Source organism: Telopea speciosissima, chromosome 9, assembly GCF_018873765.1.
Source record: "Telopea speciosissima isolate NSW1024214 ecotype Mountain lineage chromosome 9, Tspe_v1, whole genome shotgun sequence".
Lineage (NCBI taxonomy): Eukaryota > Viridiplantae > Streptophyta > Magnoliopsida > Proteales > Proteaceae > Telopea > Telopea speciosissima.
The window spans coordinates 432,461-458,143 of NC_057924.1; the positions used below are offsets into that span (position 1 = coordinate 432,461).

Here is a 25,683-nt window from a genome sequence, read left to right on the forward strand (position 1 = left end):
CAACACCGTTCCATGGCCATATTTTAATAATAGAGTTCTCACGCGTCCACTCATCATGAGCTGTGATTGAGGCAGGATCCTTTGGATCAGCAGTAGGAGGATCATCAGTGATGTATTTTATTTTTCCTTTGGTATGAATGTATGCATGCACAACCTGGGCCCATAAAAGATAGTTTGAGACTCTGGAGAGTTTTATAGTAGTAATCTGAACTTGGACATTGTCCATTGGTTGTTTAGGGTCAGCCATAAGGATAGCTGAGCAAATCTCAGTAGCAGCAGCAGTATAGTAAGGCAATTGGTTCTTGAATCAAACCAGATTAGGGTAAACAAGAGACCCAAAAACAGTATCAGCAGCAGCAGCAGTAGAAATGAGACAATCGGCTTCTTAAATATGCCCAGACTAGGGTTAAAATACCCAAAAAGTAGTACAGTAAAGCAACAGGCAGGGATAGGGTTTTAAAACCCAAAACTTCCAGCTGTAATAGTAGAGTTAGGGTTTGAAAACCCTAAAACAGTAGCAGGAAACCAATTGGTAGCAGCAGTGATGGCAAAGGTAGGGTTTGAAAACCCAAAATTAATAGCAGTGTAAGTCAATCGACAGAGTTAGGTTTTGAAAAACCCTCACTAAACCAAATATCAGTAGAAAGTAAGAACCGAAGGCTGTACCTGAAGAAGGGAACAAGATTCCACCAAGTTATTGGATCAATTGGAGACAAAATCACCTGATATTAAGCCCTCAATAGGGTACTGCGGGGAATAAAAGGTAGAAACTTCGAAAAATAGGTTGAATCTGCAGTCTTCAAGTGTAGTATTGATCAACTGACTGGATCAGAATTAGAAATAGAAGTAATTTCGAGTAAGCAGCTTCAACTTGAGATTCTACAATCGATCTTGCACTTCAGGTAAGCAGCTTCAACTTGAGATTCTCCAATCGATCTTGCACTTTAGGTAAGCAGTAGTTAGTAAACCCCTAGTTTTCAATTGAAAACTCCATCCACATAGCAATATGCAGCATAGGGTGCTGCACTCCTTGAAGAAAACAAGGCTTTGGAAGACTCTCAAACCAGAACCGTAAGTGACAACAACCTAATGGTTGTGCTCTGATACCGTGTAGCAGATTAGAATACTAGAATACCAGAACCGAGAGGGTGGAGAGAAGAAGAGATGGAGAAGAGGAATGGGGACTATTAGTGGCAATAATCAAGCATAACAGTTCCCCCCCCCCTCCCCCTCCCCTCCCCTCCCCCCCTTTTATGTCTTTATTTATACTCAGATTACAAAGGAGGATTCCTAATCACATTAGGATCCACAAATATAAAATTAGAAACTAAGCTAAACCTAGTTGTAAACCATAATAGACAATAGAAATAGGAGTTAACTAGGGAGGAATTTCGACTGGATATTGGGATATCCTAGTCGAGATTATCTGCAGCCCTAATTACTCGATACACTTTAACAAAGAATATATGAAGTTACTGTGAGTTGGTTATTGACAACGCAAGGAAGCTGTAGCTTTTAATTCAAGAAGTCCCTAGGTCTCTCTTTCTTCTTTATGTGTGACTCATGTCATGAGGGATATGAGGTAATAGGCCTCGTATGCATGTCGGCCTTTTAGAGGAGCCTCTGCCGTAGGTGTCCTTCCTTGAGCTGTTCATGCTCAGTGCCTTTGGAAACTGATTGGGATACACTGATATTTGGGTTTCCATTTTCTGTTATGAAGTCAAGTTTTGAGATCTTTGCTTCTATCGTTTGTTTTTTTCCTCTTGTAAAAGAAACATCTGATCGCACCATTTAGAAGTTGGACAGAAATGAAAAAAGTATACAATTTTCTTTGGCTTTCTCCTTTAGAAGTCAGTAGGAATTTTTTTTTTCTGTTAAATTCCCTCAGGTTGGCTTAATGCCCCCAAATTACTATCTTCATTTTTGTGTCTGGTACTTTTTTCAGCGATAACTTTAATACATTCGTGATCTGACATACATTTCAGTTTCGTCATTCTTTTCCATGGAGAAGCTTCGTAGGCTTCTTTATAATTTTTATTTGAATCATTGTCTTGATTTCAACAACTTTGGTTTATGCATCGTCTTTGCAGTTTCACCTTCAAGTATTGGTTTATGGCATTGTGCTTAACCTGTTGATAGCTGATTACAAGTCCATATAGTTTTTGCAGCATCTTTTGGCAGTTTATGTTTCGTTGGGAACATGCATAAAGCCTCTCTCTACATTTCTGTTTTATCAACAGGCAACTGTTGCAGGAGCTCTATTGGAGGACAAGCCTCAATCCGCCAATGACGCATGGAGGAAACTCCACTCTGATCCCTTGCTTCTGATAAGGCAGAGAGAGCAAGAAGCCCTTACTCGAGTTAAGAACAATCCCATTCAAATGGCCATGATTCGCAAATCAGTAGGTCCACTCTCATCTTTTCTTTTAACCTTCACACACACACACACACACACACACACACATATATATATATATATATATATATATATGGAGTAACTTGTTGTCACTAAAGTAGTGAACTTGCAAGTTATAACCTTCCTTTATTGCCTGTTGTCTTATTTCCAAAAGTTATTTAATGCAGGGGTAATTCTGTCATTTCACATGTAAACTGCATTAAATAACTTTCAACTTTTTCATGTAAATATCATTAAATCCTGCATTAAATGAATTTCAACTTTTTGAAATTTTTTTTATCCCTGTATTAGATATTGCATTAAATAACTTTTGGGAAAAGGACAAGGGGCAAAAAAAGGATGGTTACAATCTTGATTACAACAAAATTTTCCATATATATATTGTTTATTTTTTTTGGTGTGTATGGTTAATATATTGCCTTTTTATATTTTGAAGAAAACCATATTTTGGAGCATGTGCTTGATAGCTTGGTTTTAAGAAATGGGAAATTACGTAGAAGTTGATCTTTGGATGTCAAATGTTAAAAGTGTGATTAGTAGCATTATTACTTATTAGAACATGTGAAAACTGATTGTATTAGCTCTGCTAATGATTGTCATGGCATGACATTGACATGTCTCGGGCTGTTCCAATGATATGACGTGATGTTGCCCCTTCATTTATTAGTTCTGTTACTGTTTATTTCTTGAGGAATCAATTTTTGTCTTGGAAAATCTGTCCATTCCAATCAGCCTAGGTTGGAAATTGACTTTATTTTTTAGGGATTGTGGTGTAGTGGTCCCTATCTGCATGAGGCATTATGCTCCTTCTCCAATACCAATTTTCCATGCCTAGTTAGTTCATAATCTTGCTGCTAAAGACCTGAGTTGATCTTTGTAGGTTGGAGCAAATAAAGACAAAGGGCATAAACATCGTAAAACGGAACGCAAGAAGATGCATAAAGATGATAGATCAATGCATGAGAAGCCTTCATCTTGGAAAGGCCAAATGGAATCAGAGAAGGCCACCAGTGACAGGGATAATAGAGTAAGGAGTAGCCATGACAAGAACTCAAAGGGTGAGAAGAGGTCATCCAAAGGTTGGTCAGATTCAGAACATGCTGCAGATGAAAGGGTGGAAAAAAGGAAAAACAGTCATCACAAAAAACTGAAGCATGAGGTGCATTCTTCCAAAGGCCTGTCAAGCTTAGAAGCTTCCACGAAGAAAGGGGAGAAGAGAGGAAAGAGTAGTGACAAGAACCATCCCAAGTTAAAGCATGAGAAGCAATTACCCGAAGAATCATCAGATTTTAGACGTTCCTCAAAGGAGTACAGGAGTCATCAAGCAAACGATAATTATAAGAGTCCTAATTCCATCAGCTGGCCAAAAACCAACTGCACCAAAATTGGTGCACCTACGGCATTATGTCGGCGGAGTTCATCCAGTAAGCACTTAAATACTGCCCCAAAGCTTTCTGAAGAGGAGAGAGCTGCCAGGTTGCGGGAGATGCAAATGGATGCCCAGCTGCATGAGGAGCAAAGATGGAAGCGGCTGAAAAAGGCCTCAGAAGATGATGCTCGGGAAGTGAGACAGGTGGATTCATCTGCTGGACAAAGCTTCCTGGATGCTGCTCAGAAGAGTGTTTATGGAGCTGATAGAGGGGCCAGCTCCACCATTGAGGAGAGTGTGCGTCGTCGAACATATTATCTGCAGAAACAGTCAGAAGCAGGTGAACACAACGCTTTTCGACGATGAGTGTATTCTTCAATAACAACGCTTTCATCCTACATTCACTGTTGATTTGGTATTTCACTGTGATTATAGTGTTACACTTCCTTCTGTGACAAGATACTTGAGGGGCATGTTCTAGCAGAGTGGCATGATAATTTTGCTCTCAAGTAATCAGTTTGATAGCTCTAAACTAATTAGTTTGGTAGGTTTTGCTAGCTTGACTGTCTAATTTGGACAGCTAACATGGCCTGGCTCATAAAGGCTATTGAGTTAAAATAGAGGGGACTGTCAAATACATGAGTTGTGACTTCTTGTCACGGAAGTGGTGAACTGTGAAATTGTAACCTTTTACGGGATTGTCTAAATGACATCTCCATAGTTGTATTTAGAACTTGGGAAAAGGAAGCATGGTGTAGATTCTTATTCATGTATGCCCTCTCACATACCTCCCATGGGTCATACACCCTCTCTCATTAATTTCTCTGGAAACCATGAATTCTGACTTGTGAAGAGCGGACAATCTATAGGGAATCTGTTTCTTTCAATAACTATGAGCTCGACTTTCCAGTATGTCTTAACCAGTGTCCTTACTCCCTTAATTCCCTTCTTCCACTTCTCGACCACGCAAACAAAACCTGCACATTTTTCCTGATCCATTAAAAATGGGGCCGGTCGTCGGTGCAAAACTCAAAGAAGGTTCTGTTTGGATCTTGTGTCGATTTTGGAACGAAGCCTGTGGTTAACAATGCCAATTCCACGGCCACTAACAATTCCGATGTTGGTGAGGACTACTCATTGGGAGAGTTTTAGAATGCTTCTAAATCTGACACTTAGTCATTCCCATCTGATGCTTTTCCTGTTGCCAATAACAATTCCATGGGATCAAAATGAGACATCCAATTTTGATTGTAAAGTGAATACTTTTGAAAATTCCTACCCAAGATTTTTCTTCTTAATCAGTCTCCTTGACAAATGACAATCCATTGGCGTCGATCCGCAATTTACATTGCTTTTGTCAGAGTCTGCCTCTTCCTCTGCAGCTACTACCTCACATGTAGATCCTGTTGAAGTGGATGATTGGGGATTGGGTTCAGAGTTTGGAGGGAAGCCAGAGTTATAGCCGACCTTGAAGCTCTTCCTCCCCCTCAGCTGGGTTCACTGCATCGGTGGCGAAGAATAAGGGGCTAGATAATCACAAACAGGGGCAGTATGCTAATGCCATCAAGTGGCTGTCTTGGGCACTAATGCTTCTAAAGAAAGCAGGCCACACTGCCACCTTGTGTTTCCTCTAATTTCACTTCTGGTCTGGAACCGTAATTGCTGTAGAGGATTACTCTCTATTACGTATCTAGCGATGGTAAGTTCTTTTCATGCTTCGGTAATCCGAGGACTTTCACACAAAACAAAAAGGGAGCAGATACAGACTGAAAATGATGTATTACGATTTTACTATAAACTACTCGAGGTGAGCAATCTACAGTACAGAGCAGAAGGCCCAAGAACAAATCCCTTAAGTCTACACCATTGTAAGAACAACACGAAAAATGTAAGTAAAGTAAGAAATAAAAGTGCAAGTTTGAATCTTTGATTGAAGGTCCTCTTTTCTCCTGGTCCCTTTCCTTTATTTATACTATGAAATTGTAACCGCCTAGTTTATCACGCTTTGATAAGTCGGGGCCTTTATCTTGACGTGTCGAGGTTGGTTACAACCGCATAACTGACGATCAACTGTTTGACCGATCATAACCGTCAAGATTGATTGATTGTAACCGTCGTGACTCTCTGGCCAACTGCGCCTACCATGTGTTTGATGACCGAATATAATCATAAATTATTCGGTCTTGTTCTTTGGCCGATTTAGTTCATGGCCGAACTTCCCTAAATCTGGAGTTTGGACCGAGCGAAATTTGGGTGTAAACAACGCCCCTCGCAAGCTTTGAGAACGATCTTGCCTTAAGTCATCGAAGATTGTGCCAGTATTAGTCTCGTCACAAAAATATATTCTAAAGTGCTGTACGGCCAGACGATACGGGTCTTCCTTGAAACGTGTCCCTTACGACATGTGTACCAATCGCAACTGACGCTTGAGGCTTTTCACTCACCCTTCGCCGCTTCCCTAGGAAGTAATCATTCTCCTTCTCACCTAGGGATTCTAACCCTTTTTAAACCCCTCCTTCATCTCTGCTTCTTCACAATACTATTTCCTTCTGAAACTGAGATGAAAACAGGTGCTCTCCTTCTTCCTCTTAGCTTGCCTTTCTGCGTTTAGAGCCACAATGAGCCAATCTAAACCCGATGTGAGTGACTTTAAGTCGATTGCAGATCGTCTTCAAGAGAGGCGTGCCACCCTTCATCCTGTTGTAAGTCTAGAGGTATTTACCCCCCGAGATGGTCACTTTGTTATGGGTCCCCTCTTTGAGAATCCTTCTGCAACTGATTCCCTTTAAAATTTTCCAGCTCATCCAGATGCTCCTCTGTTCTTTTGAAAGGGGACACCTAGCTCCCTGATGCTCAAGCTTACCGCCATTAAAAGGCATTGGCTCTCTAGGTATGATGAATGGCGCGAATGGATTGAAAGAATGTCCTCTGTCAAGGGCGACACCTGGAAAGAACTTGGCATTTCAACCATCTATTATCATTGTGATACTGACCTTCTTCAGGGTGCCCTTCATTTATGGTCTTGATCGACTAACTCTTTTCATTTTAGTTTTGGAATGTTGAGCCCTACCCTCTTAGACATCTGTGCCCTTCTAGGTCTCAAAACCAAGGGTGAAGAGTTCAACGGTGGCTCTGATTGTTCCAGGATTGACTGGGATCTAGATTTCACGAAAAAAAATCCATGTTATACCTCCTATTTGGCCCGTTACCGACAACGAGAAGGGCCAGTTAATAAGCCTGAATATGTGGCTTTTCTTTTGTCTTGGATCTGTCGTTGCCTTATTTGTACCAGGGCTGACAAGATTACAAAAGCTTACCTCAGTCTAGCCAACGCTTTGGCCAGTGGCCGACCGATTAACCTTGCTGCTTTTATCCTTTCCTCTCTATATCGCGACTACAACGATCTTGTTGAGTCGAATTTTACTCATAGGGGAAGTCCTTTCTGGGTTTTCCAGTTGTGGTTAAGTGCTTATTTTCCTGAATTTAGCTCTCCCCCGAACACTGATGAATATCCAGCCGTTGGTTTCAAACTACTTTGCTTGCCAATATCCCGATCTCTATCACAGTGCTTTCGTCTATTTTTTGAACTTGATGATGACCGATCTACAGCCCTTTTTACTCCTTTTCACCACTCTGAGAGTACACCTTCTTGGTTGGTTGAGGATCTTCATGACCCCCTTAAACACCAAGATCTGTGGGCCTCTTTTTTGCCATGTTGAGACCTCCATTTTGGAGTTTACCTTGAGCTTACCAAAAACAACATGTGCAGTACAGAGCCTTACAACCCTCAATTGTGGGCTCGTCAGTTCGGCCTTGTTTAGGTCATTCCTTACCCCTATTTTTTTTTTACGCTGAGGAGGGCTCTGACCATTAGGTACTAAAGGACTATGATAGTATTTGTGACATCACCTTAATGAGCCAATTGGCGCTCTCTGATTTTCGGCCCCGCCACATTGATCATCTTCCTGCGGTATCAAAAGACTTTTCATCTTGGTGGTAGAAGTACTACTTCTCGGTCCAGAATGATCAAACTGAACCATTCGATGATTGTCAATCTTCTACTTCCGGTCGACTTGACGCCGCTACTGACAAATTTTTTGAATTGACACAAAAAACAAAGAAACGGTCATCACAAGACTAAGGTAAAGACGTCTCATCTCTCTACAAGTTTGTTGTAGAGTATGAGGAGTTCTTCCAAATAAAGTATCATCCCGATTGTCTTGTCCTAAGTATGCGTTTGCCAGATGGCAAATATCCTTCGCAATATGGATGGCATCTAGGGGGGAAATTGGGGGAAGGGGATGTGACATAAGAAATTAGCTTTTTGCAGTCTGATATTGCTTCTAGGTCTTCAATGCCTTCTGCACTCCCTAATAGAAGTCCTGGGCGGAGTGGTAGACCCTCTCCTTGAAGAATTGATGAGAAGGTTGCTGGTGAGAAGACTGCTACCGAACTCACCTCTATCATTTCAAAACGCATACCTAATTCCTCCCTTGTCCCAATTTAAAGAAGCATCTAAGTTAAGTTTGTAAAACCTGGGTTTAGATGGTGTCCAGGTCGTATGCTTCAAGGTTTTTGTGGGTGTAAGTACCGCGGTCCTTCGGGACGAAGGTTTCCTCAGCCCTTTGTGGTATATGGCGACATAAGGTTTTGGGAGATACATGTGTGTGTGTATGGATGTGGATAACATTGTCAATGTATAATATCGATAAATAGGGGATTGAGATCATGCATTAAAATATGCTAATATAATGAGAAGTCGCCACCTAGGGTTAGGGCCTAGGACCCATTAAGTGTAGCCCTACCCGTGGTGAGCGGAATCGGGCTACGTGACTCTATATGGTCCGACCAAAGGTTCGGGTAAGGGGTCAGGTTACGAGTGTGGGAAGGTGTTAGGCACCCACCTCGCCTAGCCGAAGCCGGTCTCTCTGTGTTAGATGCTACATAAGGACGAATGTTCTCTCTCTTTTATTACGGGGATGGGGGATATTATGAACTACATTCAGATGCTATGAATTGAACTAAAGCATAATAAACTACATGATATATATGAAAAATGCGGACTAAAATAATAAAATATGAAAGGACTACATTGGATCAACAAAAATGCAATAATTATACCTGTATGGTTGTATTCCCCTGGCTCAGGGGAGATAGACGAATGGACCGACATTCATTTATACACATGTTAGTAATCACCAAAATCTAAGTCATGGTTATCCATGCAACAAACGTACGATATGTGAATTGGTAAATCAACTAAAATTGCGTTCTTGTGGGGGACCTAATTAAAACTCACATCAAACTAAAGTTGGAGAGCAGAAAAAAAGTATCTAAAGGCATTTATTTATATAAATATATATATCCACCTTGTTATTTCATAAATTTCTCTAGATACATTTCCCTCTCATGTGATAAGGTTTGATGCCAATCTCCTCCTCGATCTTTATGTTATCTATCTCTCTTAGTCTCTAGCTCAAAGTGTATTTGGTGGCATGACTCATGAGTCCCCTTGTCATCGATGGCGGTTTCAGGTGAAGTATATTCTTATTCTTTGGTCTCCATAGATTTTTTTATATTTAAAATCGATCAAGATTAGCCAAAACTCTAGACTTTGAAGGAGAAGAAGAAAAGGCAAAGATTTTCAGGTTTTTAAAATTTCTTTTTTTTAAAAAAAAAATTGATTCAAAAAATATAGATTCCATTATGTGGTATTAATCAAAATGTCGATTTTGATTGAAAAATTATCTTCTCCAATTCCTTAAAGTCTGGCAGTGCGGCAGTGCTAGGTGAAGATGTCGACACTTGGTAGTTGCCGCATCCAATTGTCCATATCAATGAGTTTGGACTATTGGATGCAAAAGCTGCCAGCTATCAACATCTCCACCTAGCATTGTCGCAGGAATTGGAGAGTATTATAATCCATTTTGATTTGATTTCTGAAACATGACTTTTGCGGTAGGGTTTAAAAATCAGGAAATGAGATTTGAAACAGGATCGGATTAGAATCGGTCAGAATTGATAGAAATTGACTAAGTCAACCGGAATCGGGATTGACCTTCTACCAATTTCAATCCGGACAGGGCTGGACCGGACCGGACCGGACCAACGCGACCGATCCTATGCGATTTTTCAAACCTTTTCTTATTTGGAAGTTGTAAGTTGTATAACAAATGTTCTTCCTATGACTTATTAATTAGCGAGAGTGGAAGCACCCGGTAAACAGAAACGAGAGAGAGAGAGAAGGCAAATGACATCAAGTGGCAGTCCCAACGTCGCAACCAACACAACCATCCCAATCTCCGGCGATGACGTCATATCTCGATCACTATTCAACCTATCAGCTTTCCTTTCTCGATGCCGCCCGTGGCAGGAATTCGTCGCGGCCGGCGTTTTCGACATGCCCGAGCCCTTAACAAGTGCTGGCGATCGACTTCGGAAGAATGGCAACTATTTCCGATTGAATTATGGCATCCTCCTCTTAGCCTGTTCCGCCCTGTCCCTCTTGGCCAAACCTATTGACCTGCTTTTCGTCCTTGCGGTCTTCGCCCTCTGGTTGATCTTCTCTGTCTTCCGCGAAGATCCGCTCATCATGTGGGGTTACCACGTGAGCGATCGCATGGTCCTGCTGGCTCTCATCTTGCTATCATTTTCTGCCGTTTGGTTCACGGGAGTCCTCCACAATCTAATCGTCGGTCTTTGCATTGGGCTACTCCTATCGGCCATTCACGGGGTCTTCAGGAATTCCGATGGGTTGTTCATGGATGAGGGTGAAGCGGCGTCCACGGGTTTGATCGGATCTTCCAGTTCTAGGGTTGACGTGATGAGATGAGATCAATTCAAGATCAAATGATCTATAGAATTCATGGCTCATAAGGAGGAATATTGCCAATGCAAATTACTTGCTTCTTTCTTTTTCCCCCCTCTTTCCCCTTTCTGGATTTGATCTTCTTGGTAATTTACCGGAACCTGATTTGGTTTTCTTTTTCTTCCCCAAAAAAAATACATATATATATATATATAATGTCTTTGGGTTTCTTTTTTCATTTCATATTTCAAATTTCAAGTGAAGATCGTACGCTGCTACTCAGCGGAAGAATATTCCCAATTCACATAAAGGAAATGAACGATGAGGATGAGCAGTTTACGACCCAGAAAGAAGAGAAATGATGCGGTTGACCTCTCTATTCTTCTCCTTCTCCTTCTCCTTCTCCTTCTTCATCTCAATGGAATTCTTTTTGTTTGTGTGTTTGTTTGTTTGTTTCCGACTGTCCAGAGAAGAGAAGAGGACCTCGTAGAGAAACGATGACAGAATTAATGTGTGATTGTAAGAGTAGGTGGAGGAGTGTATAGGACTGATTCTGTATGTGTTGACTCTGCTACTTATTAATTGTGTATTGGTCTCAGTTGTACTCACTCGGTAATTAGCATCGGATGAGAGTTTTTGTGATCGATGTTATGTTATGTTTGGTAGAGTAGAAAACAAAAAATGTTTTAATGTCCATCTCTTTCTTTGACTCTCTTTCTTTCTTTCTGACCCTGTCTGCACTCTGCACCTCTCTCTCTCTCTCTCTCTCTCATTTGGCATATAGCATGTGGCATGTATTGTATTGTATGATGGGTGAAATCTCAGTTTCAGTTTTAGCATGTGGCACTCTGTTGAGAGTTGAGACTCATTTTTCTACCTTCCTGGTGATAAATCTCTCTATGCTCTCAGAAACTTCAGTGAACAAGTTAACAACAACAACATCTAATCAACCAGAAATTTTCTTCGATTAGTCAGCTATTAGTCCCACCAACCCATCTGATTCAATCTTGAAAATATGGAGTAGCAATGGATTCAAGAGATCAACTTAATTTGACCATGCTGCCGGGGGTGGAGAAACTGGGACTTCTAGCAATTGGGTCCAGAATTCACAAGGTGGATGACATGCCCATGGAGTGTCCAGTGAGGCATCCAACGGCTGGACTGACTGGACGTGGGCAGGCACACATTCTGGCAAAGCCCCAGTCAGCCCAGCCATTGGATGCTCACTGGGCACTTGGGGAGGTCGCTGGAGAGGAACCCGACAGTCCTACACCACCACAACCCCACACACACAGGTCGCGCATACACACGCACTGTCTTCACCAAAGAGATTACCTAAATGGGATTCCAGGATTTTAACTGTTTTAACATTCATTTCATAAACAAAGATCATGTCACATGCATTTGCAGCCCAGCAACCCAAATCTGTTTATTCTACAAAAAACAAGACCAGTATAAATGATTCATTGGGGAGGGAGGGGGGAAGTGACAGAGCCAACCCACCCTCCCATGTCATGAACCCAAACAAGGTATTGGGTTTCATCAAAGGGGACGCTTGCAATGCTCATCAAGAAGAACTTCAAATAAGGCAAAAAGATTAAAAAAAGAAGAAGAATATAATGTAAGACAACTGAAGAAGATGATGGAAATGCTTCCAATAGCTAAATATTTTGATTGCAAGTGCAAGGTAGACAAAATGAAGAAACCCCGCATAAGTGAAGATTTTACCTACACCACCCACCCTTCCCCCTCCAAAATAAATAAATAAATAAATAAACCCCTTCTTAATTAGAAAGAGAATTTCACATCTTACTCCTCGACCTTACCAAGCTGGCCAGAGTTTCCTGAGCGGCCAAGGTTTGGGCATGATTGTGGCCAAGCATCACAGTCCTGATACTAATACAAGTCCTGCAGAGCTCTTCACCACTATAAAAATGCCCACCTCTCAACAGCAATTTAGCTCTGGTTTCAAGCAATGTAGCCTTCAATAACGTCACATCCTGCCAAACATACTCATCAACCTTCTGGTTAGACTGTAATTTTTTCAGAAAAAACGAACCATGGCACCGGTCCTGTATCTGAGACACAAAGGACTTCTCGACCTCTTCAAGGACGTTTGTACAGACCTTCAGAAGCTCCAATGCAGAGTTGCACCGTGAGAACATCATAAAAGTCCGGATTGCTAAAGGAAGAGCTGTCTTCTTGATGAATAGAACCATATCCGTTGCTTTCAATTGGACTAGCGGGGGCTCAGATTTGAATCCAAACACCAGAAATGCAGATGCCCAAAGGTTGTCAGAGTGCAGCACTGGATTCCCAATCTTTCTTACACCTTGAACTGTGGCCTTGGCAGCAGGTATGCCTCCTTTCCTTCTTGCAAAGATTTGGGTGATTGGGTGGAACTGGATCCAACAACCAGGCTGTCTATTTGTTCTTCTCGCTAGGCCTAGTTTCACCAAAAGAAGAGCTGAATCCGCTTCACTCCTTCGAGTTCGAGGCACCAAACAGCAGCAGCTACACAAGCAACAGAATCCCAATCTGAGACGTCTTTTCCACTGCTGGAACCCGTTTCCAGTGACAGGTATCTTCTTGGCTGCAGCGGCAAGTAGGTTTACTGAAATAGGAGCTGGGGCAAACCAAGCACCAGCAAGGAGCATTCTTGAGGCAAGGAGGTTCTTTTCCCCATTGGTTTCGTCTAAGACAGCCAAGCAAAATGCCAGAATTTTCATCAGGAAAGGATTATTTTTATAGAATTGCTCCTCATCCCCTGCGGCGGATAATGAACATGAAGAACCTTCATCCAGAGAGAATTGGTCCACAGCTTCAAAGAGAGCAGATGGAGAAATTGCAAGCTCGGAGAGCATTGACCCAATTAACCAGAGTCCATAGCTTGACCTTCCCAATCTCTCAATGAATTTGCCAAGAAACTCTACTTCATTAGTTGGGTAATCCTTCTTCCTCTTCCCTATGACCAAAAACATTGCATCAGGCAAGGGCAATGGTTGAAGCTGCAATGGATCAAAATTCATCACCTTAGATAGCCGGGTTGTGAAAATCACATGGGATGCTCCAGTGTTCCGCCTGGGTATCAAGTCATGTAGATCCTTCCCTTCCCACCATTCGTTCTCGGACTCGAGATTATCAATGATCAGCAAGTATGGCATGTCCCTAAACAACTCTCTCTTTACTCTCTGGAATGCATCAAACTCTTGCTCCTCAAAGTTTCGGATCCTCCCCCGTTCTTTATCTGGTTCTGCACTCACATCTAACCCCAAATTGAGGGACAAGTTCAAGATATTCTGCCTAAAATACCGAGATTCTCCACCTATCCATAGAACCATCTTGTATCTCTGTGAATACCTGTAAGCAAATTCAAGTGCAAGCTCGGTCTTTCCCACACCTGAAACCCCATTTATACACATCACATTACTGAGACTCTTGTTGTTCCCGCCCCTTGATTTCTTCTGTTTCGGCCTCTTTGACGAGGGGCTTCTTCCAATTCCTGGCTCAATCCAAGCCTCTAAAGTAGGCTCCCTACACTTTCTCATCTCCAAATTAATATATCGCCCCCGTCTGGTTCTTACAGTTTCGGTCTCCTCATCCCCTCCGAATCCTTCCAAAATCCCCTCGGGTCCTCCTTTGACTGAAGAAGGTTCATGCTCAACACAATCCCCACATCCAAAGAAAGCAGCCTCGATGTCCATCAGCTCCTTCTCTCTTCCCACAAATTGTCTGTTTCTCGGGAAAGGTAACTCTTCAAAACCTTGGATCTCCTTCTCCGCGATACTCTTCCTCCCAAGCTTTGTTCTTAAAACTCCAGAAGCTGTAGATATACAGCTTCTCCAGTTACTCTCATTGGCTTCCAGCTTGTATTCATGGGACTTCATCAAGCTGTCCATTACTTCTTTCCAGTCCTTGGCATCACAAGTGCGATTGAGAAGGCCAATGATCTCTGTAGGGTCCGTTTCAAACATCAAGGGGATCAGGTTCTTCTTCTGGGCAAAGAATCTAATCTCCTCGATTGTCAGATGATTGAGAAGGCTTGAACCCGTGACAATCACAACACCAAAAGTTGCAGAGCAAATAATTCTATCAGCAATCTCGTGGCTCTGAGTATCAGAGTACTTGGCTCTGTCAGCAACAAAAGAAGCAATTCCTTGGAGCTCAAGCTCTGATTTAAGCCACTTACAGAAGCGTGAGAGATTAGAATCATGGCCATGGAAGCCTATGTAAACATCACAGCTCCGTAGTTTTGCATTGGAGGAGGGAGAAACAGAGCTTTTAGCAAAGGAAATACGGGGTACGGGGAAGGAGAATGAGATTCGTGGGGGTGCCGCCGGTTCAGAAACTGGAACAGAGGTCACAAACTTGAGCTTCTGGTCAGTTGGGCCATCGGAAAAATCGAATCTTTCCGGTGGGGGTGTGTAGGAAGTGCTGGGGATATCATCAGAAAGGGAACCACAGTAGGAGAACGGTGGAGATGGATGCGTTAAGGGAGGCGTCGGGTTCTCTGGAGGTGGTGAGACCAAAGCCCTTGGAGATATGTAAGGCGACTGCAGAGCCGAAACGAAGGCAGATGAGGGTGGGGAGATGAGAGGAGAATCATATGGTGATGATTCATTAATTGAGCTCTTCTTAATGGGATTGGGTGGAGTTATAAGCAAATCTGTAGGAGAAATAGGGGAAGATTTGTTACCCGGTTCACCGTCGCCGGAACTTGCTATCTTGATGGTCAGAGGTTTAGTTGGTCCACCAGAAGCAGAAAGGTCTTCCTCCGGTGCCAAGAAGAATTCCTGAGAAGATTCAGATGGTAGTAGTGGTACCGCAGTTGCATCCATGAAGCAGGGAGGGGGGGAGGGAGGGTGTTAGGATTTCGAAATATTAGTGGTGATTTGAAAATCAGATATATACTTCACTCTGGATGACTAACACATTTTCCACTCTAATCTAATCCGATATATATTGTGGAAGAAGAGTGGAAGGTGATATGGTCTCTTCCTCTCCATGGTTGTTACGTCGTTGCAGTTCATCTGGATAGTAGTACTGGATCCATTAAAACATATATAGAAGTACGCAGAAATGCAGAAGATAGCAAACACACCAACAGAAGAGCCAAGCGCAGAAGATAGTATGTAAGTAACCAATCAATCCCCTTTGTGGACGAATCCTCCCAAGCCCAAAAGACTCAAAAAAAAGCGAAGCCTTTTCGGCCGCTGGACATTAAAAATTGAAGGAAAACCACGCCCAGAGAGCACAAGAGACCCTGGAGATACAAGAATCTACTGCGCGCATCAGAGAAAGAAACGCATCATGAGAAAACGAAAACAGAGCAGGAATTAGATTCAATAATCTTCACTATACCTGAATATCTTTTAATAACTATTCTGGCAAAGTTTAACTATATAAGAATGAAGAAGAAAAGGAAAAAGAGAGAGAGAGCTTCTTCTGCAAACTCAAGAGTACAAGAGCTATACTATCTCTCTCCTCTGCTATTATATATACGGGATTTCAAATAAACAAAGCTGTAAATTTCGAGAGAAAGGGAATCTGATGCATGGGCTTGATCTGTATTTGAACTTAAAATATTGAAACTTGGATGCCTGTAAAAGGGTAGTTAACGGAATAGGGGTACCAAACCATAGGTGCCTTAATGGTTGTGAAATTGCTATGTTTTTTTTGGGCTTTAAAAATAGTTCAAAATCCTGGTCCGGGGCTCCTACTTTTTGTTTTATGTGTGCCCTTGTTGAGTCATTCGAAATTCTTTTTTCTTTTAACGTGGGTTGGGTTGGGTTGGGTTGGGTTTTCAATAATTTTCAACTCTGGTTTTTTGGGGTCACAGGTACTCTCAGTCACAGAAGCCAAAGAAAGACTGGTCAAATAGATTCAGAGGAGGAAAAAGCTGCATGGGGAGGAGAACCCCAGCCAGGATTCAAAGTCAGGCTTATCTCCTCCTTCGCTGCAGGTTTGAATCTCCAAATTAATCTTAATAATAAGAAAGAAAACAAAAGCCCCGGCCAGTGCAAATTTTGGCAGTCCAGTCTCTCTCCGAATTTATACGGTTACGTACAGTTGGTACATAAACGCAGTAAAGACCAATCGGAAGATCAATAATTGTGCTAAGACCACGAGGCCTCGCTCGCTTCAGACCTCCTTCAGCAAATTATTTTTCTTTTTCCCCTGTTGTGGGAATTGAACCAGAACTAAGACTAAAAGAGGAACTTCACTTATCATCGGTTCTAAGAATCGATTAATCTTTTGGGATTGATGTGTAGTTTGTGTGATTACACTTTCATCAAAAAAAAAAAAAAATTTTGTTTATCATCTAAAATTTTGTTTCTATATATTCTGACGTTGTAGGGTTCATATATATTCATCAAATCAATTTGGATTTTCCATTTTCTCTCTCAATAAAAATTAAATAAAAAAAATAGACGTAGAAGAAGAAGAATTAACAAACCATGTAGCTGCCTTGCTTTATGAGAGGCACCTGCATAAGCGAGAGTGCATATGAGATGCTATGATGTGTATTGTTGGTGTTTGGAATTTTCACCTTGGAATGGGGTTTGAGCAGTCATTCCACACCCAGCCGTGTCTAGTCACTAGTGTCTATGCCTTGGACAAGACCTGGTGGTGTTCTTACATCCAAAAATTATTTTATCTAGTTCCTACATGTACTTGTGTCCAGTTCACTTATATCTCTACAATTATTATTTATTTGAGGGAGAATAAATTGATCAAGTGGCATAGGGAGCATACCAAAAAAATGTTGTAAAATAATATGATACATGGGAAGACAACAAAGTCATTTCATATAAGAAGGAGAAAAATAGACAAATGTATCAACATACATTGCCCTCTCGCACGACACAGAAAACTTTTTTCTATTTTTTTTTTTTAATAATAAAAAAACTATATTAAAAACTAAGGAAAACGAAAAGAAACTACATTATCTGAAATGTTGAGATTGAGTTTTTTCAGTTCGAGCTTTTAGGGCTAGGTTGTGGGATATAGAGATTCGATCCCTAACTTGTTTTAGAATACACACATTGGAGAAACATTTTAAATAAAGTCTTAATGTCTTTTTTCTAATTATAATAACTGTATTTATAAACCTTTATCGGTTAGTGCTATACTTTTTGTTATGGTAAAAAATATTTGACTATAGCTGCTACTGTAGGTCGTGTAGCAAAAACCCATTTGAGAGAGAGAGAGAGAGAGAGAGAGAATATGTTAAAGATCACCCACCCACCGTTGCTGCTCAAAGTCCCTCCTTCTCCTTCCCTTAGATTCATCTCCTACATGAAACCGTTGTAGCAGAATATGAGATGTATTCCTTTCTCAACAGTTCTATTTCATTCTGATTTATAATTTACTTCACAAAAATTTCTAATAAATCGTTGTTTAGAATCATAGTAATCTACAAATGAAACTGAGTATATTGTAACTACAAATATAGATTAAAAAGTTTACTACTATCACTCACTTATTAATAATTAGGATAGTGGCGGCTATCAAATTGAAATATTGAAAGAGTTTGGAACCTTTTGAGTTCCTCTTGTTGTCTTCATGGTAAAAATCTTGCCAAACAATTCAATTATGAGAAGATTAAATTCAAGTTCAACTGAGTCAACCGATTCTGAGAAGATTTCCAACTCGAAGTAAAATTAAAATTATCAGTCCGATCCCAATTGACCCTAATTTTTGAAAACAAGTTTTGATTGTTAAACCAATTAAGTTCAAGTTTATTAACTGAGTCAATCGATTCTAAAAAGGTTTCGATAGGAATATTGATTCTAATTTTTTTTGTTTTTTTTGAATAAAAACGTTACCAAACGCAGCCTATATTTGTCACATGTAACGAACCCATATGAATCAGGCACCATATCGGTCATGACTCATGATTAATACTAATACGGCCAATCCACTACCGATTCTTAAAACCATGGTTTAAGGACCAAATAATAAGTGTGACGACAACAACACCGGGAGGAGCACCAATTGAGCAGTGAGAACAATTAGTTAGTTCAGTTGCATGACATTACATTATCTCCCCTAATAACTATTATTATTAATTAATTATAAATCATAGAGCCGGCTGTGATTAGCACATATGACACACTCATCACCGAGGCCATTGGGTGGGTACGTGGAACTGGAAGTGAGAACTCCCGTAACTGCATCTCTACTTAAGACCCAATCAACCTTTATTTATACTACTTAATAATCTTGTTAATTGTCTAAACTCTAAACCTCATCTTCAATTCTACCGAAAAAAAAACCCTCATCTTCAACACCTCCGGTGGGAGTGGGACATTAATTATTCTTATATTTCTATTAGTGCAAAAACACTTTTTTTTTTTTTTTTTCTTTTTTCTTTTTCTATAAGTGCTCATTGCCATGTGACGTGGGATGCACTTAACCGCAGCAACGGCAGCATCATCTGACCACCAATCTTATAAATAAAATCGAAAGAAAAAGAATGTTGCCTGATTGCGTAGCTCCAACACCTAAACATGCTCCATTTGAAATAGCCACCTCGCCTCTTATAAATTGAAAAATCTCTCCTAATCGATTCCCCTATACATTCCCTCATTGTCCCTACACTGATGCAAAGTCTCAAACATGATTTCAGTAATCAAAAGTGGAGCAAGTGTTTCTATTCAAATTGGAATTGGTCGAATCAATCTGATTCTGACTCTATAATAGTCTTTTTAATAACCTGTTATTCATGTTTGATTTTTATTTTTAGCCATTGTTTCTTTTTTTCTTTTAGTAAAACAATGAAATTTACCGTTTATAGCAAGATCCATAAGCCTATTGAATCAAAAAACTCTCGAAAATGTAAATTTTTGAGAAATATTTTTTGCTTTTTTTATCCAATATTTAGGGTTCTGATTGCTTTCGGGCCAATTCCGACCGCTCCCAATGGAGGTCGACCCCAACCCTAGTATCGGAAGAAGCAAACACCCCCACTCGTTGAGGGTTAATGTTCGTCTCCTATAATGGAAAAATGTTCGAAAATGCCCCTTATGGTTTTTTATCCCATCTCATGGCAATAATCACGTACCCAGGGCGAAGGAACCCTGGCTGAAAAGAAATCCCATCCTTTTGAAGTAGCTAGGAAGCACCATTCTCTCTCTCTCACTAGAAGCCATAGTTTTAGTGGTTGGTTGATTGCTGCATTACATGATATCAATTACTGCAAGCAGGAACATTTTAAAAACCCTATCATAGATTCTGTTTTCTTTTATTATCAAATCATCTCATATGCCACCATAAAAATCCTGTATTTTCACAAGTATATTACCTGAGAAGGGTTCGTTCTGATCTATTCATCACATGCGCTCTTCAAAAGCGAAAACAGGTTTTATAGTCATAACATTAGATTTTTGCAAAGCCTACAATAATGTTTCCTTAAATACATTTTCTCAAAGCTTGGCTTTTCCAATGTTTGGGTGAATTGGGTTATGGAATGTATTTCACTTGTATCCTTCCTGATAAACCCAAAATCGTATCGATCAATCGGAAGTCACCACGTGTCCTGACCCAGAAAGGTGGGCCGACTCAGGACCAATGGAGAACTAGACAGGCACGAACCACGGATGGACTCGACGAAGACGAGGCACAGGTGCGGACACCCTCGGGCACCACCTCCCCTGGGTGCGGCCTCCCTTGGGCGCAGACCCCCTTGGGCGCAAACCCTTGGACGCGGCCTCCCTTGAGCGCAGACCCCCTTGGGTGCGAACCTCCCTTGGGCGCGGACACCCTTGGGCGTGGCCTCCCTTGGACGCGGACCTCTATGGGTGCGAACTACCTATGGTCATGGACCTCGGATAGGCATAGACCCAAACGCGGGTACAGATCAGACCGCGGACGTAGACCCTGATCTAAGACCAAGCCACTACCACCATTGTCACCAACTAGACATGTCTCATCACAAAGGACTCTAGGCCACCGCCTATCAGTCACGTAGTCTAAACGGACTCATATACCGAGAACCTCATCTACCACGTAGATAGGTCTATTCATCAAGGAAACCAAGTCTATCAGGACACTACGTCTCACGGGAAGACAACTATCAAGTCTATCAGAACACTACGTCTCACGGGAAGACAACTATCAATTCTATCAGGACACTACGTTTCACTGGAAGACAACCAATCAAGGATGAACCCTGCTACTCAAGGACTCTATCAACTACGAAGACTACTCACCATCAACCGGGACTCTCCACACTGCCACACCACGCTATAAAAGGGAAGGTACTCTACCCAACTTAACTCATCTTGAATCCTAGTTATTCAACTGTCTGCTCAGGAGATCTAACTTTGGCATCGAAGTGTCCTAGGCCGGAACCTCACCTGTTCTCCTTTGTCACCCCCGATCCTTTTGCAGGTTACGGTACTCGAAGGATAGCCTAACGATTTCTTGATGCAACACTTCCATATTAAAGTCAATGGTGTTGTTATTGGTAGAGTCATTTCCCAACGGGGGTTGCGCCCTTAGCTAACCCTTATCTTTTAAGTTTGAGAAAATTACTTGGACACCCCCTATACTATGGCCATTTTGCTTAGTCTCCCAATGTTTGAAATAATTACTTGAACACCCCCTGTAGTTTACCATTTCTTTCAAGTAGGTCAAGTCCATTAGTTTAGTGATGATGTCATCGGTTAAATTTTTTGTAATGCCTAAACTACCCTAAAAGGGTACTGAAGTGACAGATTTACCCCCTTCTTCTTCTTCTTGCAACCAAAAATATTGAACTTGACGAGAGAGAAACCCCCAATGAAGTTAACTTGAAGAAAGAGCAGAAGCTGCTGCGAGGGTGGCCGGTTCTGATCTCAATGAAGTTAACCGGGAACGTTGTCAGTACGAAGAAGCACAACATCCGACCGGCGTGATAGAAACCATTCAAGAAGGCACCAAGTCCATCTTGAAAGCCGTTAAAGAAGCTGCCACTGGCAAAGCTCATGACCCTACTGATACGACCAGAGAAGGATTTTACGCCGCTGGTGATCGTGACAAAGATTCCATAACCGATAAGACCAGTGAAGCAAAAAATGCTGCTGTCGATAAGATGGGAGAGTACAATGATTATACAGCTGATAAGGCAAAGCAAAGCAAGGACTCCATTGTTGAAAAGGTGGGGGAGTATAAGGACTATGCGGCGGAGAAGGCGAAGCAAACCAAAGACGCGACCATGGAGAAGGTGGAGCCATGGAGGAGTATAAGGACTACGCTGCTGAGAAGGCGAAGCAAACTAAGGATTCTAAGACTGGCAAGGTGGAGCAAGCCAAGGAGAAGGTTGGGGAGTACAAGGACTATGCGACTAAGAAGGCATTTAGCAGTGGAGAAGAATTGAACCTGACGAGAGAGAAACCCCCAATTGCTTCCTTCATTGTTCCGCCTCTATCTCCGAGAGACCATCTGCGGCTACCGCTCCTCCTTCTCCATCGTCGTCAACAATAGTATCCAAACCCTTAATCAATTGGGGTTTGAAATCAATTAGGGTAATTGATTTTTAGATTCAAACCCTTAATCGATTTTCAGGTTCAAACCCTTAATATGACAATCGATTAAGGGTTTTGGGTTATTTTGATTTGAAATTTGTTTAAGAAAAGAGAAATTTCTTGAAATCCATTGGGGTTTGAAATCAATTATGGTTTGAAATCAGTAGGGGGTAGGGTTGGTGGGGTTGCAAGAGGAGGAAGTAGAAGAAGAAGAAGAAGGGGGTAAATCTGTCAATTTCACTGTTTTCTTTTGAATAGGTGATAAGGGTAAAATGGATATTTCCAATTAAACACTAACAGCAGACTAACACCGTCAGGTTTCGGGGGGTGTCAAGTAGTTGTTTCAAATGTTGGTAATCGTAAACAAAATGGCCATAGTACAGGGGGTGTCCAAGTAATTTTCCCTTTATTTTTTGTCAGAAACTTCTTTCCACTAAACTTAATGGATGCATCCATGGTATAAAAACCAGCAGGGCGGGCCCTTGTATCTCTCATTTAATGTGATTGTATGTTATTTGCAAAAGCTAACCAGATGACTGCGAGATTTTACTCTCCCGTTTATCTTATTATTGTCTTGCCTTTGGTCAATCAATGAACATTAGGAAATCCAATATTCTCTTTAGTAATAGGGTTCCTACGAAGATTCAAAAAATTATTTCTCAAACTCGGATATTCCAATGGTAAGTAATATTGGAAAGTATTTGGGTCTTCCTATCGAATTTGGGTGATCAAAGAAGACTCTCTTTGCTAGCATCATTGAAAGGGTTCAGGTAAAATTATCTGGTTGGAAGGAATCTATTCTATCCTTATCTGATAAAGAAGTCCTAATTAAATCAGTGGCCACTGGCATTCCAACATATGCAATGGCAATGTTCTCTCTCCCTTGTTCAATCATCGATAACATAACAAATTTCATTCATCATTTTTGGTAGAAAGACAACAAGGCGAAGGGTCTATTTTGGAAGAAATGGGATGTTCTTTGCTCCCATAAAGCCCAATGTGGTCTTAGTTTTAGAGACTTAGGATCTTTCAATCTTTTACTCCTTGCCCGCCAAGGGTGGTGCATTCTCTACAATAGTGACGCTCTCTGTGTACGGGTAAAAGGAAAATACTTTCCATTATCTTCCTTTTTGGAAGCCCGAGTAAAACCCAAATCTTCCTGAGGTTGGCTAAGCATTCTTCATAGTTGTGAGACTCTTTTATATGGTCTTAGGAGGAGGATAGTTAATGGTTTTTCAACAAGGACTTTTGATAATGTTTGACTCCCTTCCATCCCGAGGGGCCGCATTTCTAGTAGTCATCTAGTATCTACTTTTAATTTAGTGTCCAATTTAATTCACCAACCCATAAAGGATTGAGATTTGCATCTTATCTCTATTTTTTGCAACAGGGACGAAACATTAGCCATTGCCCGGATGCCTCTTCCCCTTGAGGATATAGATTATGATAGCTGGTTTTGGTTACCTTCGAAAAATGGTAAATTTTCAATTATATCAGCATACCAAATTAACTTTCAGAATCAGATCTAAGGCCCTTCATCTTCACATGACCCCTATTGGCATTGGCTATAGAGTCTCAAGATTTTACCTAAAATCAAACTCTTTTTATGGCAATGCAGTGTCAATGCGCTGGTGGTCTCTTAGCTTCTTTTTGCAAGGGATTTGGAAAGATCCTCTATTTTCCCCATTTGCAAGTGTCAAGAGGAATCAATTGTCCAGTCACTAGTTTTACGACCTTTTGCCTCTGATTGATGGCTCCTTTCACCCCCTTCACATTGACATTCATCTTTTTAAGGGGGGCCCGGGGGGGTGAAGCTTTAGGGATTGGACTTGTTTTGCTCAAAATCTATCCGATCATTACCTAAATAAATCTGATTTTTTTTCCCTTAATGTGGTCATCTTTATGTTGGCAGATGGACATCTAGAAATAGATTTATGTTTAGTTTTATCAATCAAGACATGCCTCATCTTATGTCCTATGTTTACTCTTTTTTGGAGGAAAGTTTGATTATTATGCAATGCGATCATTGTTCTAGTTGTGTGAATATTTCTCGTACGCTCTCTATGGTGCAGGTTTTTTCAACCTGTGTTTCAATTTTTGTTGATGGCGCTTTGTCAATAGTCTGTTCTAAAGGTGCATGAGGAGTCTTCTTTTTGGATCACATGGGGGGATTCATAGTTGTTCGATGTAAGGCTTCATGGGGCAACTCCGCCTTTACCCTTGAAGCTAAGGCAGCTAGAGATGCGTGTGATTGTCATGATTCGTTGTTTTCAGATGCCACACCTACAAATCTTCTCTGATTGCTGATCGATTGTTCTAGCTTTCAGGGCTCTAACTCATCTCTTGATTGGGCATCTTCAATTGTTGTAGCTGACTTTTTATTTCTTTGTAGTAATTTTTCTTTTGTGTCTTTCTAGCGAGATTGCATTAAAAGAGTCCATTTGTTAGCCAACAAGGCTTCTAGGTTTTCTACATTTCGTTTTTGGTGGGTTTAGCCGCCATCTATCCTTGTACATCTTTGGCAGAGTTTCTCTGTTTACGATTTCATCTTGTAAAATTTTGTGTTTTGATGATCCTAAAAAAAAAATAAAAATCATGTATTTGATTTAGAGATTCCAAACAATTTCCTATTCCAATGGTTTTTTGAAACTCAATTTTGGGATTAGGAATTGGGTCCGGTTCTTCTCCCCGCAGTACGTCACAACATCATCCATGGTTCTTCCAAGGGAAAGATTATGGCATCAAATTGTTCTCTCATATTTATGGGATTGGAATATCTCTCCCAAAGGTGTGACATTTCTGAGGCAGAACAAGGAAGATAAAAAGCGACGAGGTTTAGGGAAAGAGTCATTCATGGACACGTAATGTTGTCATGTCATGTCGAAGGGTAATTTGAGACTATCCAAAAAATTTCAAGATCAAACTCCCACCGAGAAAAGCAGGAACATGGCCGCCAGCAGGACAAATGTGGAATAACCGCGCCACGTGTATGGGGCCAGCTTTGTATCTGGCAAGGTTAAATCTTCCCATGTTTCCAAAACATATCGATTACATACATACATACATTCATTTCTTCTTTCTGTATTTTATTTACTGGATTATTAAAGGAAGAAAGAAAGAAAGAAAAAAAGAAAGAAACCAATACGAATCTAACTTAGTTCTCTTATTCAGGAACTTGGGGTTAAAACTTCAAAGTTCGAAACCTCTAAAGCCGCAAATCCAACCACAAGTTTAGGGTTTCTAGTCATCTCTACTTCCACCAGTCCATTCTGCTTTCACCATTTTAAACATCATTTTAAGTTGATGGCTAGCTGCGCTGCTTCTGCTGCTTCGTAAATAACGAGAAGGAAAACATAGAAAAAAATTTAAAATAAAATAAAGGAAGAAAAGGTATAATCCTCCGTTGCCCTTTCTCTTTCTTTATTTACCGCAGAATTCGAACGCCTTCTTTCTTTCTAAATTCTAACCTGGAAAAACAAAATCTTTCTCTCTCTTCCCCCTTGTCTCGTTCGCTATATCATTCTCTATCTTCATAATCAAATTTCAATTTCTTTCGTTAATTCACAGGAATATATTATTT

At 40.9% G+C, this 25,683-nt stretch overlaps 3 protein-coding genes and 1 pseudogene across 5 annotated transcripts in view; 3 read left to right on the top strand and 1 right to left on the bottom strand.

The window, feature by feature from the left end:
• The window catches only part of LOC122639412 (pre-mRNA-splicing factor CWC25 homolog), a 31,439-nt gene extending 18,803 nt beyond the window's left edge, over positions 1-12,636 (top strand). The window contains exons 3-7 of one of the 2 annotated variants that reach the window (XM_043832265.1): positions 2,238-2,402; positions 3,297-4,167; positions 4,704-4,710; positions 8,580-8,595; positions 12,626-12,636. In XM_043832265.1, coding sequence (XP_043688200.1) covers positions 2,238-2,402; positions 3,297-4,151 — 1,020 coding nt within the window. In that variant the 3' untranslated portion in view covers positions 4,152-4,167; positions 4,704-4,710; positions 8,580-8,595; positions 12,626-12,636. The remainder of the gene's footprint in view (positions 1-2,237; positions 2,403-3,296; positions 4,168-4,703; positions 4,711-8,579; positions 8,596-12,625) is intronic. The other variant, XM_043832266.1, reaches the window with a different exon arrangement.
• Positions 10,036-10,697, top strand: LOC122640186 (PRA1 family protein G2). Its single transcript, XM_043833340.1, has one exon. The coding sequence runs from the start codon at positions 10,036-10,038 to the stop codon at positions 10,615-10,617; it is 582 nt and encodes a 193-aa protein (XP_043689275.1). The 3' UTR covers positions 10,618-10,697.
• LOC122639410 lies at positions 12,224-15,439 on the bottom strand. 2 transcript variants are annotated; one of them, XM_043832262.1, is made up of 2 exons: positions 12,364-15,439; positions 12,224-12,329 (listed from the first exon to the last, which is right to left on the bottom strand). In XM_043832262.1, exon 1 carries the CDS (start codon positions 15,429-15,431, stop codon positions 12,396-12,398), a length of 3,036 nt encoding a protein of 1,011 aa, XP_043688197.1. In that variant the 5' UTR covers positions 15,432-15,439; the 3' UTR covers positions 12,224-12,329; positions 12,364-12,395. The 2 variants fall into 2 exon arrangements, with proteins under 2 accessions (XP_043688197.1, XP_043688198.1); XM_043832263.1 differs by having other exon boundaries at positions 12,229-12,327; positions 12,359-15,439.
• A 708-nt stretch (positions 15,440-16,147) lies between these two features.
• LOC122640187 lies at positions 16,148-22,062 on the top strand (annotated as a pseudogene).
• Positions 22,063-25,683: the final 3,621 nt, after the last annotated feature.

Coding starts and splice junctions, on each gene's coding strand:
- LOC122640186 (XM_043833340.1), top strand. CDS start 10,036: ATGACATCAAGTGGCAGTCCCAACGTCGCAACCAACACAACCATCCCA.
- LOC122639410 (XM_043832262.1), bottom strand. CDS start 15,431: ATGGATGCAACTGCGGTACCACTACTACCATCTGAATCTTCTCAGGAA.